Below are 14412 nucleotides of genomic sequence, written 5' to 3' on the forward strand. Positions count from 1 at the left end.
CAAATGAGATGCAAATCAGTACATGGAACAAGGCCAGACTGCGCAAGCATTCAGAACAGCAGGCAGGACCCGACTGACTTCTGCAGAGTCCCCTGTGGGCTGGCTCGGGCTGTGGGCAGTGGACACAGAGCTGGCCATGCAGGGATGGGAGTGATAAGAGTGGGAGAAGAGCTGAGAGGGCTCAGGAAGGCGGGAGGGCGGGAGGAGCAAATGGCCTCCAGGTCACTCAGTATGTGATGGACGTCTTCATACTTGACTCGACCGTCTTCTTCAGGATGGTGTGGCGGGTGGAGCTGGAGCCAGAACCAGACACAGAGCAAGAGCCCAAAATGGGGCCCTGCCCAGAGCCCAGGATGACGTTGGAATCACCGGTCACGATGCTGGAGCAACTGGACCCAAAGCTGCCATTCCCGCCTCCGAGTCCACAAGTGCCCACCAGGCCACCATCTGCTCCTCCAGACACGATGGTGCTGCCTTCCCCAACGGCTGCCAAGAAAGGCACCAGAGTCACAGCACAGTCCTCGATTCCCCATGGGGCCCCTCTCCCAAAGTCCCCTGATACTCACAGATAGTGACCTGACTGGCGCACTCCCCAGACATCCTGGGGGAAAAAGGACAAGAGGAAGAAATGCTAAGAAGGGCTGCAGAGAATATGTTCCCAGGTGCTTTTAAGCCTCTTAGAGCAGCTCACCACCCTCTGAGCAGATAAAATCCCCAGTCCCCAATTTTAAATCCCTCCCATCAGAATGGGTGGCCCTCGGTGGCTCACAGTGTCAAGAAACCTCTCAGCATCCTAGGGACTTCCCCGGTGGCACAGTGGTTGAGAATCTGCTTGCCAATGCAGGGGACACAGTTTCGAGCCCTGGTCCGGGAAGATCCCACATGCCACAGAGCAACTGAGCCCGTGCGCCACAACTACTGAGCCTGAGCTCTACAGCCCGCGAGCCACAACTACTGAGCCCACGTGCCACAACTACTGAAGCCCGCGCGCCTGGAGCCCGTGCTCCGCAACGAGAGAAGCCACCGCAATGAGAAAACCGTGCACCACAACGAAGAGTAGTCCCTGCTCGCCACAACTAGAGAAAGCCCGCATGCAGCAACGGAGACCCAACGCAGCCAAAAATAAATAAATAAATTTATTTATTTTTTAAAAAAAGAAAGAAAGAAAGAAATCTCTCAGCACTCTGTGGTGGCTTGCATCTCCCCACCCCCACTTCCGTCACACATCCTCAGGGCCCTCTGACCAGCCCCACCTGCTCTCCTCGCCCTCCAGCAGCCTGTGGTAGGTGGCGATCTCCACATCCAAGGAGAGCTTCGAGCTCATCAGCTCCTGGTACTCGCGCAACAGCCGCGCCATGTCCTGCTTGGCGGTTCTCAGAGCGGCCTCCAGCTCGGCCAGCTTGGTCTGAGCATCCTTGAGGGCCAGCTCCCCACGCTGCTCGGCATGGGTGACGGCAGCCTGCAGGTTGGCATTCTAGAGAGGGGTAGAAATAAGGGAGGAAGTGGCTGTAAGCCTGACACAGACTCCCAAAGCACCTACTGTGGATATAACTTAAAGGATGAGATGGACCATAATCTCAAGAGCTCAAAGTTATTCCTGACCATGGCCAGCTCTTCTCATTCTAAAAGAGAGTATTGCCTCTTCTGCTTCTTTAACTCCCACAGTGGGTTAAGTAGCATCTCAAAAACGTCAGGTCCATCAGGAACTTCAGAAAATAATCTTATTTGGAGATAGGGTATTTGCAGATGTAATTAGTTAAGGATCTCAAGATGCTATCACACTGTATTTAGGGTGATCCCTATATCCAGTGACTGGTGTCCAAGAAAAAGATGAGACAGAGACTGAGATGACGCCGTGTGAAGATGGAGGCAGAAATGGGAGTGATGCACCACCAGACGAGGAATGCCAAGGAACTTCCGGAGCCACCAGAGGCCAGGAAGAGGTGAGGAAGGATTCCCCCAGCTAGTTCAGAGTGAGTGTGGCTGCCCACACCTGAGTTCAGACTTCGTACCCCCAGAACTGACAGAGTAGATTTCTCCTCTCTCAAGCCGCCAAGTCTGTGATACTTTGTATGGCAGCCACAGGAAATGAATGCAGCTCCTTCTCCACTTTCTCCCATGATCTTCCCCTATTTCTCCCCACCCTGTCGACCCTCAGCACCTTCCCTGCAGTACTTTCTCCCTCCTAGGGTACTTAAAGCTCTTTCTGTCCTGTACGGGTCATTATTTACAAGTCTCATCTTGAGGGCCACATGTCCTTGAGGCTTCTGGAACAGCCCCATTTCAGATACTTTATCCCGATGTTGTCAGAGTCTCATGGGCCTCAGTTTGGGGTCTGAAAAACATACTCTGTGCTCACCTCTCCAATCCGACAGAAAACTAGAGGAAGGACAGCATCCCTGTCCAATCAGCCATCTAGTTGATTTTCCCTCACGTTCGGTTCAAGAAAGAAGGCATTCCCTAAAGGCTCTCTTTCACTTACCACAAAGCACCCCATGGATGAGGAACATAGTCTCCATTCTACAGGTGAAGAAACTGAGGCTTGGAAAGGAGGTGAGTGGCGGAGCTGAGACCCTAACCCAGAACAGCTGAGGTCCAGTCCACTGCTCTTACTGTGACCTCGGTTCATCAGGCTTGTGCATGAAAAGGAGGAGTGAGAGGGGGCTGTGACCCCAAGAAGGATTCTCCCAGGAAAGGCACCTTGCTATGCAGGGGGGACTGTGTTTCCCAGACATGGGGACATAGTGACTCTCCTAAGTGCTGGCCACTGGTCTCTGAGACTCCACGCACTTCATTGTCACCTGGATGAACTTAGTTGAGAAAGCAGGTTTCTTGGCTCCACCTTTTTTTTTTTTTTTTTTTTTTGCGGTACGCGAGCCTCTCACTGTTGTGGCCTCTCCCGTTGCAGAGCACAGGCTCCGGACGCGCAGGCCCGTCAACCATGGCTCACGGGCCCAGCTGCTCCACGGCATGTGGGATCTTCCTGGACCGGGGCACGAACCCGTGTCCCCTGCATCGGCAGGTGGATTCTCAACCACTGCGCCACCAGGGAAGCCCTCTTGGCTCCACCTTTAGAGACTCAGATTCCCTCTCTCTGGTGGGAAGCCCAGGAATCTGCATCTTATCAGACACCCCAGAGAACCCCAAAGCTTCCAGAGCAAAAAGTCCAAATTTATGGGCAAAACACCGTGGCAGCAAATTGAGTAATAGGACCTGGTCACCCTCATCTCAGGTCCTTCCTCACACTCCGAAGGAGAGCAGGTCAGGATGGCTGGAGACTGGGTCTGGCCTTTGAATGGTCTGTGCTCCAAGAAGCACAGACCCTGCTTGCATGTGGACAGGCCACCCATGGCTTGGGAGTCAGGCTGAAGTGCTTGAGGAAACCGCCAGACTCTGCGGTCTCAGCTCTCAACCCTCTGTTGATCCCAAAAGAACGATGCTTTGGGTTTGGGGAAAGTGAGGGCAAACACACTTGAAAACTTAAGAATCTGTAATCCTCACATCTAGAAGTAAGGTCTCCAGGAGAAGCAGGAAACCACCTCCCTGCCCTTGCCACCCTCTCCCTCCACCTCTCCCAGCTCCTCACACCCACAGCATCACCTGACCCTAAGGGGGGCCTCGGCACCCCACCGTCCTGCCCATGTCCCCCACTCCCTGAGATCCTGGTTCTCTCCCTCCCTAACACGGGACCAGGAAGTTCAGCATGTGGCCTTAGAGTCCTTACTGGGCTTGACAAGTAAGCATCAAAAGAGATAAGAAAAGAGATAAATTAACCCTCTCCCCAAGGATCTGAAAGCAAGATGTGCATGTAGACACAGAATGCAGCGTGAGGGCTGGGGCCAGGGTTGGCAGTGCAGAGCCCATGCAGCTAGAATTCCCAGGAGGAGAGCTGAACGCCTCTGAAATGGGGCTTGAAGTTCTCTCCATCCCAAATTAGCCAAACCCCCAGCCAGTTGTCAAAGTTTCACACAAACCCAGCAGTGACCCTGGCACAAAGGTGGTAAGACAGAGGGCTTGGGGGCTCTGGTACCCTCACCTGCTTTTTGAGGTTCTCAGTCTGACTCTGCAGCTTCTGAATTGCCTGCTGCAGCTGAGTGATCTGGACTTTGGTCCCCTTCATTTGGTCCCCATGAAGCTGGGCAGATACCTGAAGCTCCCGGTACTGATGGGGGATGGGGTGACACCGTCAGTGGAGAGGATCCTCACCTTTGACCCCAAGACCATGAGGAACACCATGGCCCCAGTTCTCTGCCTCCTCACATCCTCATTTGGGATGCGGGTTAAAACGCTTGGAAAACCAGGACACGGTGGGATGTGGTTGCGGAAGTCTGGGTTCATCTCCCACACTTTCCCTGCATTGCCTCCCTCCTGGAGAGGGGAAACATGGTGCCCACCCAGCCCTGGTGCTTCAGAGAGGTTATCAGAACTGCCCAACGGGACCAAGGTGGATGACCACCCTGGGGGGGCAGGCAGGGAGACCCAGCCTTTTCCAGCATGGTGCTTGTCCCCCGGCCCTGGCACCTTGGTCTGGTACAGCATCTCGGCCTCGGCTTTGCTGGTCCCGGTGATTTCCTCGTACCGGGCACGGACCTCAGCGATGAGGTCTCTGAAGTCCAGGCGGCAGTTGTTTTCCATGGACAACACCACAGACATGTCGCTGGCCTGGGTCTGCAGCTGGCCCAGCTCCTGTGGGGAAGACTGACTCAGTATCCATTGGCCCCATGGCTCCCTTTCCCCTTGGAGCCCCGGGCAGGTGGGCAGAGTGCCCTCTTCCTTCAGAGGCAGCCCTCCTTCGTGCCGGGTGGCAATGAGCACACCCTGCCCTCTGCGGGGCTGTGTACTTATCTGGAATTGAGGGCTGTCCAGCGACTCGTGGACATTAAAGGAACGTGTCCAGCAGGGTCTGAAATCACCTGGTCCCCATCACTCCCTTGACCTCCTATCACATCCTCTCTCTCGTTCCCATTGCTCCAGTCACAGCGGCCTCCTTGCATTTCCTCAAAGACACCAGCACCCTCTGCCTGGAATCCCAGATTCCCCACTGTGTGTCTGTCTTCCTCACTTCCTTCCGATCTTGGCTCAGATTTTGTCTTCTAAATAAGGCCATGCCAACCACCCTATTTGAAATTGCCACCTGCCCTACCCACCTGCCACATTCCCAATCCTCCTTTCCCTGTTCTAATTTTCCTTATTTCCATAGTGTTTATCACATTCTAACATACTTGGTAATTTATTTATTTACTAAGTCTAGTGTTTATTGTCTGTCTCCCAATAGAAAGCAAGCTTCGTGATTTTTGTCTGGTTGTTCACTGGTGTATCCCCAATACCTAGCAATTCACATGGTAAATTCTCAGTAACTGTTTATCAAAGGACTGAATGACCGGCATCTAATTCACTCTAACCAGGCTTCACCTCCCAGCCACTCCCACTATCGCCACAGGAGCCTGCCCACCCTGTCCCCTTCCCTCCCGCCCACCTGCCCCTGGCAGACCATCACTTCTGCCCTTAGTGATCCGCACTTCTTCATACAGACGCCTCAAGAAGCAGATGTACTCTTTCAGAGCCTCCACCTTGCCTTCCAACTCCATCTTGCTCGAGAGAACTCCGTCCACATCCTGGGGACAGGAAGATAAAAGCCATATACCCCACGCCCTCTTTGGGGATCCCACTCTGACCCAGGAGTTCTGTTCACACACTGCCCAACACCTACCCCATGGCCATCTCCAGCTCCCATTCCTTCCTCCTCCAGCCCCGCCCTGCCCTGCTCTCGCTTTTGCCTGACACTGACCCATACCACCTTCAGGAAGCCTTCCCTGATTCATCCCAGCCAGTTCTGTTTCTTCCACTCCCTCCCCACGCTCTCCAGTGACACCAGAGCTCATCACATAGTCCCTCAGTTGGATCTTGTCCTGGGGTTCCCCTGTGTCTACGTAGACATCCCATTTCCTCAGAGGGTCCCTATAGGCAGTGAGACAGCATGTCGTGCATGAGGATCTCCCACCTGCTGCCCTCCCAGCCCAGGACTGGGCTCTGTGCACGGTGGATGCTCGGGGTTCAGGTAGAGCAGCTGACCCCACCCTCACCTTTTTGAGGACCATGAAGTCTTTCTCCAGTGTGGCGCACTTGTGGGCCTCCCATTCATACCTGCCAAGTAAGTACAGAAAGACACTGCCTGGAGTGCCGGCATCAGAGCCCAGGCCCCTCTCCAAGTACAACCTCCCTGAAAAGGCCACTCTCCTTTAGATGCTCCAAAGCAGGACACACCACCAGCCTGCTTCTCTACTCTTCCATCAGGAAGTTTTGTCATGTCTTATGTCCCTCTTCACTCTTTCAGCCCAGGTCCACTTGTGACATCAGGCGACTTTGTTTCATGTTTATAAGGCACATTCAAACACTCTTCTCACTTACCACTCACAATCATCATCTGAAGCAGGCATTTTGGATTTTATCAGAGAGATTACAAGATGTGCCCAAGTTCTAGATAATTAGGTGGCCTAAGCAGATCTAAAACACGGGCTCCTGGCCCCAATCTTTCCAGGACCTTCCACTGGGGTCCTGGAGCAATCCTCCCAATGGTTCTGGAAGGTAAGAAAGGCAAGTGGCATTTTCCCAGTCTACAGATATGGAAACTGAGGCTGGGAAAGGTAAGATGCCTTGCCCAAGGCCACACAGCTATTCCTTGTTCACAGTCACCAAACCCAAGCCTCCTGTTGGTCCAGGGCTCTCTCCATGCCACCAGGTGACCTGGTGGGGAACCCAGAACCACAGCCTACCTGTGAATCATGCCACAGGCCTAGGGGTGGTCCCACTAATGAATTCTCTTCCACCTCTGAGACCAGAGAATGTCTGAGTCACTTTAACCCACAGCCTGCTCAACAGGAATTTCTCAAGAAAAAAACCCACATAGGACCAGAAACGTGGCCCTCGTAACTGGGGCCGGCTAGAATCGAGGCTCTCCAGTCCTGGGTATCAGGGGCTGTGGGACCACTTACTTGCAGCAGGTGGGGCCCCCTGAGAATCAGAGGGAATGGGGATGCGGAGGAGCTAGAGGGGAGGCCGGTCATGTGACCCTGGGAGCTCAGCAGTGGGATACCCTCTGGCTGACAGCCTGATTCAAGCCCTCTCAGCCCCCATCCAGGGCCCATGGGGATGTTGCATTTTGCCTACTTGGCTTTATACTCCTCCTGCTGGTTCTGGCAGGACTTCAGCTCAGCGTCCAGAGACCCTCGTTCTCTCTGCAGCTGCTCCAGCTGCTTCCTGAGCTGGACCAGATAGGCCTCGAAGAAAGACTGCAGGGCCTGGGGACTGTCACTCAACTCCTGCTGCTGCAGCAAGTCCCACTTGGTCTCCAGGACCTTGTTCTGCTGCTCCAGGAACCTCACCTATAGCACAAACAGCGGGTCACTGAGTCAAGCCCCTGCCAGACTCCCCGGGCCCAGCCTCTGGGAAATAAAGCCTGAGCAACCCTCTAGCCAGCCCGGAGCTTTTTAGGCCTTTGATAAATATTTTTCCAACACACTAAATGAATTATAATGACATTTTTATAAAGGGAATTTCAAAACACTAATGAAACAGAGCCTCAGCATAACCAGAGAGACTCCAGTTAGACCACAGGAGGGACTTCCTTGCTGCAGAAGTGATTGGAAAACTAGTAGGAGACCAGACTTCCCCATTCCCAAGTCCATCGAGAACAGTTCCTCGAGGGAGGCACAGAGACAGGGGCTTAGCTGAACTCACCCTCACCTTGTCAATGAAAGAAGCAAACTGGTTGTTGAGGGTTCTGATCTGTTGGGTCTCCTGAGTCTGAACCACCTGGAACTGGGGGTCGATCTCAATCTTCAGTGGGGTCAGCAGATTCTGGTTGATGGTCACTTCCTGGATGCCTCCCGGAGGGCACGGGGAAAGCCCAGGCCCACCGATCCCCTCCCCATACCGCACCACTAGCCTTCCCCTTGAACCCCAGGCCCTCCCACGAGAGCCTCCTTGGCACCCCCAAAAGGAACTGAGGCTCCTGCTGGTGAAGTTGACCCTGCCTCGGCCCCCCAAGAGAGCAGAACAGGCTGAGCAAGCAGTGAAGCCCCTCTGGGCCCGGCAGGGAGAGAGAGACATGGCAGAGACTGAAGGCCTCACAGCTACAGACAGAGGATCATCAAGGTGTGTGTGGTCCTGCCCTGAGGCCCCGGCACGGCACAAGACTTTTATCTCCTCCCGTGCCTGGGCTGGGCCTTGGAGAGCAAGATGCTCTTGGCCTGAGTGTGTCTGTCACTGACTCCAGCTGGCCTCTTCTGACACACCTGGGGAATAGGTGCCTGGCAAGTGCAGAGCCCAAGGAAGAGACTCAGAGCCTGACCTCAGAGCTCCCAGGCTATAGGAGGGATGGGCACATTCTGAAGACCAGGAAGTAGCCAGAGACCTGGACTTCAGTGCTGGGGGATGGAGAGAGATGACCCTGAGCAAACTTCCTGAGGGTCATTCAAGGAAGGCTTCCTGGAGGAGGAGATGGGGAAGAAGGGAGGCACATTCAAAGGGAAAAGAAGATGGAGGGGGTTCAGATGGAGCCCTTGAGTGCCCTGCAGATGCTAAACAGAGGAGTGCAGCTTCTCGAGGGAGGGTCTACATTCAAGAGTAGGAGGAGGAAGGCATTTTGCAGCACAGGAGAAGCCAGGAGGTTAATAGACGTGTTATTGTCATCGTTAGCTAAAAGACACTGCAGGGCTTCCCTGGTGGCGCAGTGGTTGAGAGTCGGCCTGCCGATGCAGGGGACACGGGTTCGTGCCCCGGTCCGGGAAGATCCCACATGCCACGGAGCGGCTGGGTCCGTGAGCCATGGTTCGCTGAGCCTGCGCGTCCGGAGCCTGTGCTCCGCAACGGGAGAGGCCACAACAGTGAGAGGCCCGCGTACCGCAAAAATAATAAATAAATAAATAAAAGACACTGCAGGATTTGGAAATGAAGCAGAAAAACAGGGTACCCAAGTCCCTCCTCTTGCCCAACCCAGCAATCATCCATGAGGCACCACTCCACTCAAACCAGGCATCTCCACCCGGGGTGGCGGCGAATGGAGCATTTCTAAGCCCAGCCTGTGTCCCTTCCACAAACACACAGCACTAGGCACATCCATGGGTCCAGCACTGTGTCTGTCAAGTTACACATCAGAGGATCCCAGGCTCTGAAATAAAATGTACATTTAGAAACATACCTTCCCCGGGGGCTGGGAGCAAAAACAGGAGTTTTGAGGCTCCCTTGCAGGATGGATTCCGTCTCTGCCCTGAGAGTCTGCTAATTGGAGGACCCCCAAGGTTCATCATTCAGCAGGCCTCCCACCCGGTGGAGGACCCGTGATGGGAGGCATCCAGCCACCTCCACTGCTGCCCTCCCACTGCTGGCAAGGAGGGCTGGCATCTCTGAATTTTAGAAATTTCCAAAACGTCTTCTTTACAAGGCGGGAGGGCTATTTCTCCCTGTCCCTCCCCCGCTTTCTTTCTTTTTTTTTTTTTTTTTGTGGTACGCGGGCCTCTCACTGTTGTGGCCTCTCCCGTTGCAGAGCACAGGCTCCAGATGTGCAAGCTCAGCAGCCATGGCTCACGGGCCTAGCCACTCTGCGGCATGTGGGATCTTCCTGGACCGGGGCACGAACCCATGTCCCCAGCCTCGGCAGGCGGACTCTCAACAACTGCGCCACCAGGGAAGCCCCTCCACCCCCTGCTTTCTTAAAGCCTGATGCACCCTGAAGCTGGGATACTGGGCCTTTGATAATGCAACTCAAAGCCCGGACAAACAGAGACTCAGCATAATAAACACTCAAGAGATGTGTTATGAGGAAGTCAGTCCTAACAATGCAAACAATCCCATAGATGTTCCACCCCCGGGACCAGACAATGGTGAGCTCGTCTCCCCTCCCTCCAGAGGATTAGAAACCCCATCTGGCAGGAAACTGAATGACAGATGACCTCAAGAGGAAGAAGAGGTCAGGCCTTCTGTGGGGAAAACAAAGGAGATCAAGGGACTGAAGGCTCAGGTGAGGAAGGGAAGAGGAGAAAAACGATCCAAGCAGAGATTCAGGGACACAGAGGAGAGAGGAGGCAGTGTGGAGCAGCCTCAGAGTCTAGAAAGAGAATCTGGGAAATGGGTTGAATCCCACTGAAGACCAAACCCTACCCCGTGGGGACCACTTTGCAGAGGCAAGGAGGGCCGGGTGCCTTCCTCCCACAAACATTCTTAAAAAAGATTTCCGTGGGCTGGACTCTACCACCCCTCTCCACTGGTACTGAGGGTGAAGGGCACAGGTCACACTTGGAACGGGGCCTAATGTACCTCCCTGGAACTTCCCCATGTTTGTAATATTATAGAATATTAGAGCCAGAGAGCTTCAAGGTCCTCTGGTACAATGCCCTTGTTTTACACTTAAGGACTCTGAGGACCCATAGGGTGTAGTGCAGGGTGCAAAGACTGTGCAGCCTTGAGTAACCTAAGAGATTGCACCAGATGACCGCGAAGCCTACTTTGACCTGTCACTCTGTGGTTTGAGTGACTTGCTCAAGGCCACCTACACAGCTGATCAGGCTGGAGCCAGGGCTCCCACCCAGCTCAGACCACTGCCCCACAGGGCAGCCCACTAAACAAACCTTTGATCATGACTCCACAATATCTGCCTTGTCCACCCATCCATCGAGCTCAGGGTCTGGCTTACGCTAGGCATCCAAAGTACTTGTTTAAGAGATGAATTCTTATCCATGACAGTTACACCCAGGGACCTTCATGAATCCCCGTGAGTTCTCAAACACTGCTGTAACATATGTTTTCCCCTATTTGAAAAAAATCATGCTATGATGGAGAGAATGAAGAAATGGCTTGGAGATTTGAATGCTAGGCCCCTCAGAGGCTGAGTGGTACACACAAAGGTACACAAAGAGATCCCAATCATGCAGCAGCAAAAGTACAAATGGCTGGAATCGTGAACTTAATGTTAAACCCAGCATGCCAAGGTTCTAGTGGGTTTTATCTATTGGGTTAAATCCCCTGTTCCAGGTCAACCATCCTCAACCACAGGGGTCCCCAACCCCCAGACCACGGACCAGTAGCGGTCCATGGCCTGTTAGGAACCAGGTCCTGAACCGCTACTTGTCCACAGCAGGTACACGGTAGGAGGTGAGCAGCGGGGCAAGCAAGTGAAGCTTCATCTGTATTTACAGTCGGTCCCATTGCTCGAATTACCGCCTGAGCTCCGCCTCCTGTCAGGTCAGCAGCGGCATTAGATTCTCATAGGAGCACGAACCCTACTGTGAACTGTGCATGTGAGGGATCTAGGCTGCGTGCTCCTTAGGAGAATCTAATGCCTGATGATCTGAGGTGGAGCTGAGGCAGTGATGCTAGCACTGGGGAGCGGCTGCCAATACAGATTATCATTAGCAGAGAGGTTTGACTGCACAGAGACCATAATAAATCAATTGCTTGCAGACTCATATCAAAATTCTATCAGTGAGTGGCAAGTGACGATTAAGCTGCATCTTACGGAGTAGACTGGACATAAGCAACACACTTTGGGTGTCACTGTCTCCCATCACCCTCAGACGGGACCATCTAGTTGCAGGAAAACAAGCTCAGGGCTCCCACTGACTCTGCATTATGGTGAGTTGTATAATTATTTCATTATATATTACAATGTAATAATAATAGAAATAAAGTGCACAATAAATGTAACGCGCTTGAATCATCCCAAAACCATCCCCTGTCCCCATCAGTGGAAAAATTGTGTTCCATGAAACCGGTCCCTGGTGCCAAAAAGTTGGGGACTACTGCTCAACCACACTTCACGCTCTACAATCCCTGCCCACCCCAGTCCTGCCTTCGAGAATGCCCCGGCCAATGCAGCTTCTTGTAGCTCCCCAGCAGCCCCTTCTCTTACTGCTCCACCCTGAGTTCACCCCTGGCCACAGCTACAACTCCTCAATCTCTTTCTCTCTAATTGCCCTCAAGCCTGTTCTGCTTGTGAAGTGGATTTTTTGACCCAATAGCCATTTATTCACATTTATTTATTGACTCAACAAAATATGATTGAGCACCTTCTATGTGCCTGGGCCTATGCTGAGAGTTAGGAATTTAGCAGAGAACAAGGCCCAGCCCCTGCACCAAGAAAGCTTAGAGTCTAGTAGAGAAACAGATACAGAACAGGTAATTAGATAAGTATTTGATTGCAATTATGATAAGGAGAGAAAAGTAAAGGGCATGAAAGAGGCCTAATCTAGTTTAGCCCCTAATTTATTCTTGAACATGCCAGGAACACTCCTGCCTCAGGGCCTTTGCACTCGCTGTTCCCTCTTCCTGGAATGCTCCTTCCCAGATCCCCGTATAGCTACAGGTCACCTTCTCTGGTTGTCCTAAACCAAACGTGCAACACTGAGGCCATCCTTCATCTGACACTTCTTACCCCCTTCCCTGCTTTATCTCTTTCCATTTAGCACTTAGCGCTTCCTAACATACCATATATTTCACTTACTCATTTTGTTTGTCAATCTTCCTGCACTAGAATATCATCTCCATGAAGGTAGGGATTTGGTCTCTTTGCTCACTTCTGTAACCTCTGCACTTAGAACACTGCCTGACAAACAGTAGGTGCTCAGTAAATACTTGTTAAATGAATGATTCCCCATTCAATTTCATCTTGTTGATTTCCTTCCATCTTTTAACCTCTGGATATCCTTGTGAATCTCAATTCTGTTCTCCAAAGCACTGATCACTCCCCTTCTCACTCCCCCACAAGGTTGGGAGCAAGCAAACATGGTAGTGTGTGTGTGTGTGTGTGTGTGTGTGTGTGTGTGTTATTGAGCTCCTGCTGTGGGCTGAGCACTGAGCTAAATGATACAGAAGACATAAGATGGATAAGGCACCATCCCCATCCTGAAAGAATATATAGTCCCATGGAGAATACACATATGAACACAGAATGGGGGAAAAGATCTGAGAAAGAGTGCACTGGGTTACAAGTGGGCATGTTGGTGTAATATTGAGGGATTCCTCTTTTTACCTGGACCCTCCTCTTGTCCTTGGAGGAAAACAAGGACAAAGCCTTGTGGCATGCCACTAGAAACCCTTCCTCTGCAGTTTTACATCCTCCCAGTGTACGTACCTTGGATGCTATGCTCAGCTGTTTCGGAATCTACCCACCTGTACTATTATCTAAGAACTTTACATATGGTAAGCATTTGATCCTAAGAACCCTATGAAGCTGGTACTATGATTATCACCACCTTACAGAGGGAACAAATAATTTTCCCAAGGCCACACAGCTAGTAAGTGGCAGAGCCAGGATTTGAACAGAGATAGTTGGACTCCAGAGTCTTTGCACTTAACTACCTCACTGTGCTCCTCTCAGAGACCTGGGAATGTCAGTATTGAAGGACACCTTAACCAACTGAAGACCAGAGAGGTAGAATGACTTGCCCGAGGTCACACAGCAGATCCAAAAGTGCACTCATTCCTCAACATTCGTCCATGATCAACATTAATTAAGCACTACCAGGTGCCAGACACCATGCCAGCCCAGGTTAAACAAAATTTAATGAAAGTCCCTGCCTTCAAGATGTTTGCAGTCTGGAAGGGGAGTGGGAGAGAAGTGGGGAATCTATTTGAAAACCAGTAAGTGCAATAAAGTGTTGGAGTCTCCACTGTAGATGCATGTACAGGTCTTGTGGTTCTGGCCATCTTCTTGAAGCAGCAGCAGCAGGAGTGCTTATTCTGGGCACATCCCAGAAGAACAGAAGTCATCTCCTGGGGCAAGATGAGGCAGGGCTACCCACACCCATTCGGGTCTTCCTAGCTTTCGCAGGGTAACGAAGGGGTTGGTTAGTGTCCTGTCCTGTCTGAGGGGAACTGGACAGAAAAGGCTCAAGTGTCTCGTGCCTGCCTTTGGTCAGCCTCCCCTCCCCCACCATGGACACCCCATGACTTCCCCAATCTAGGCACAAAGGAACCTTCCCTCAGCTCTGCTTTTGCAGCTGAGAAATACATGCCACATTCTGACCCAGAATCTCCTGAATCTCCCAAACGTCAGCCACTCACATTCAACGTCCATCATCATGCCATTTTGTAAAGCCAGATGTGCTAGTATATACTTAATATTTTCTTTAAATCAAATCTAAATCAGTTCACTTCTTTCTTATCCTGACCCCAAGCCATAACATAATATCCTTGAAAATGTAGCTTTTGCGTGCTAGTTCTAATTTTTTTGAATTCATATTCAAATAAATCATAACTATTAAAATGTAAAGCTTTCCTCCCTGTGCTGTTGGCCTACAGAGAACACAGGTCAACCTTGACCCTATTCGAAGTTTCCCAAAGCCAGTGAGGGCAAAGAGGGAGCAGCACCCATCAGATGTGGCTGATTTCTATCTCGCCTGTAATTACAGCTCTCTT

General features: G+C 52.0%; 1 protein-coding gene across 1 annotated transcript; it reads right to left on the reverse strand.

Annotated features, from left to right (window-relative positions):
- Positions 1-226: 226 nt before the first annotated feature.
- KRT78 (keratin 78) lies at positions 227-8109 on the reverse strand (the record flags this gene model as incomplete). Its single annotated transcript, XM_082636790.1, has 9 exons — positions 227-486; positions 567-601; positions 1254-1474; positions 4037-4162; positions 4522-4686; positions 5520-5615; positions 6084-6144; positions 7168-7382; positions 7744-8109. The coding sequence occupies 9 exons, from the start codon at positions 8107-8109 to the stop codon at positions 227-229; spliced, it is 1545 nt and encodes a 514-aa protein (XP_082492916.1).
- Between the last annotated feature and the right edge of the window lie 6303 nt (positions 8110-14412).

Source organism: Mesoplodon mirus (genome assembly GCF_964341445.2).
Source record: "Mesoplodon mirus genome assembly, chromosome: 11".
Classification (NCBI taxonomy): Eukaryota; Metazoa; Chordata; class Mammalia; order Artiodactyla; family Ziphiidae; genus Mesoplodon; species Mesoplodon mirus.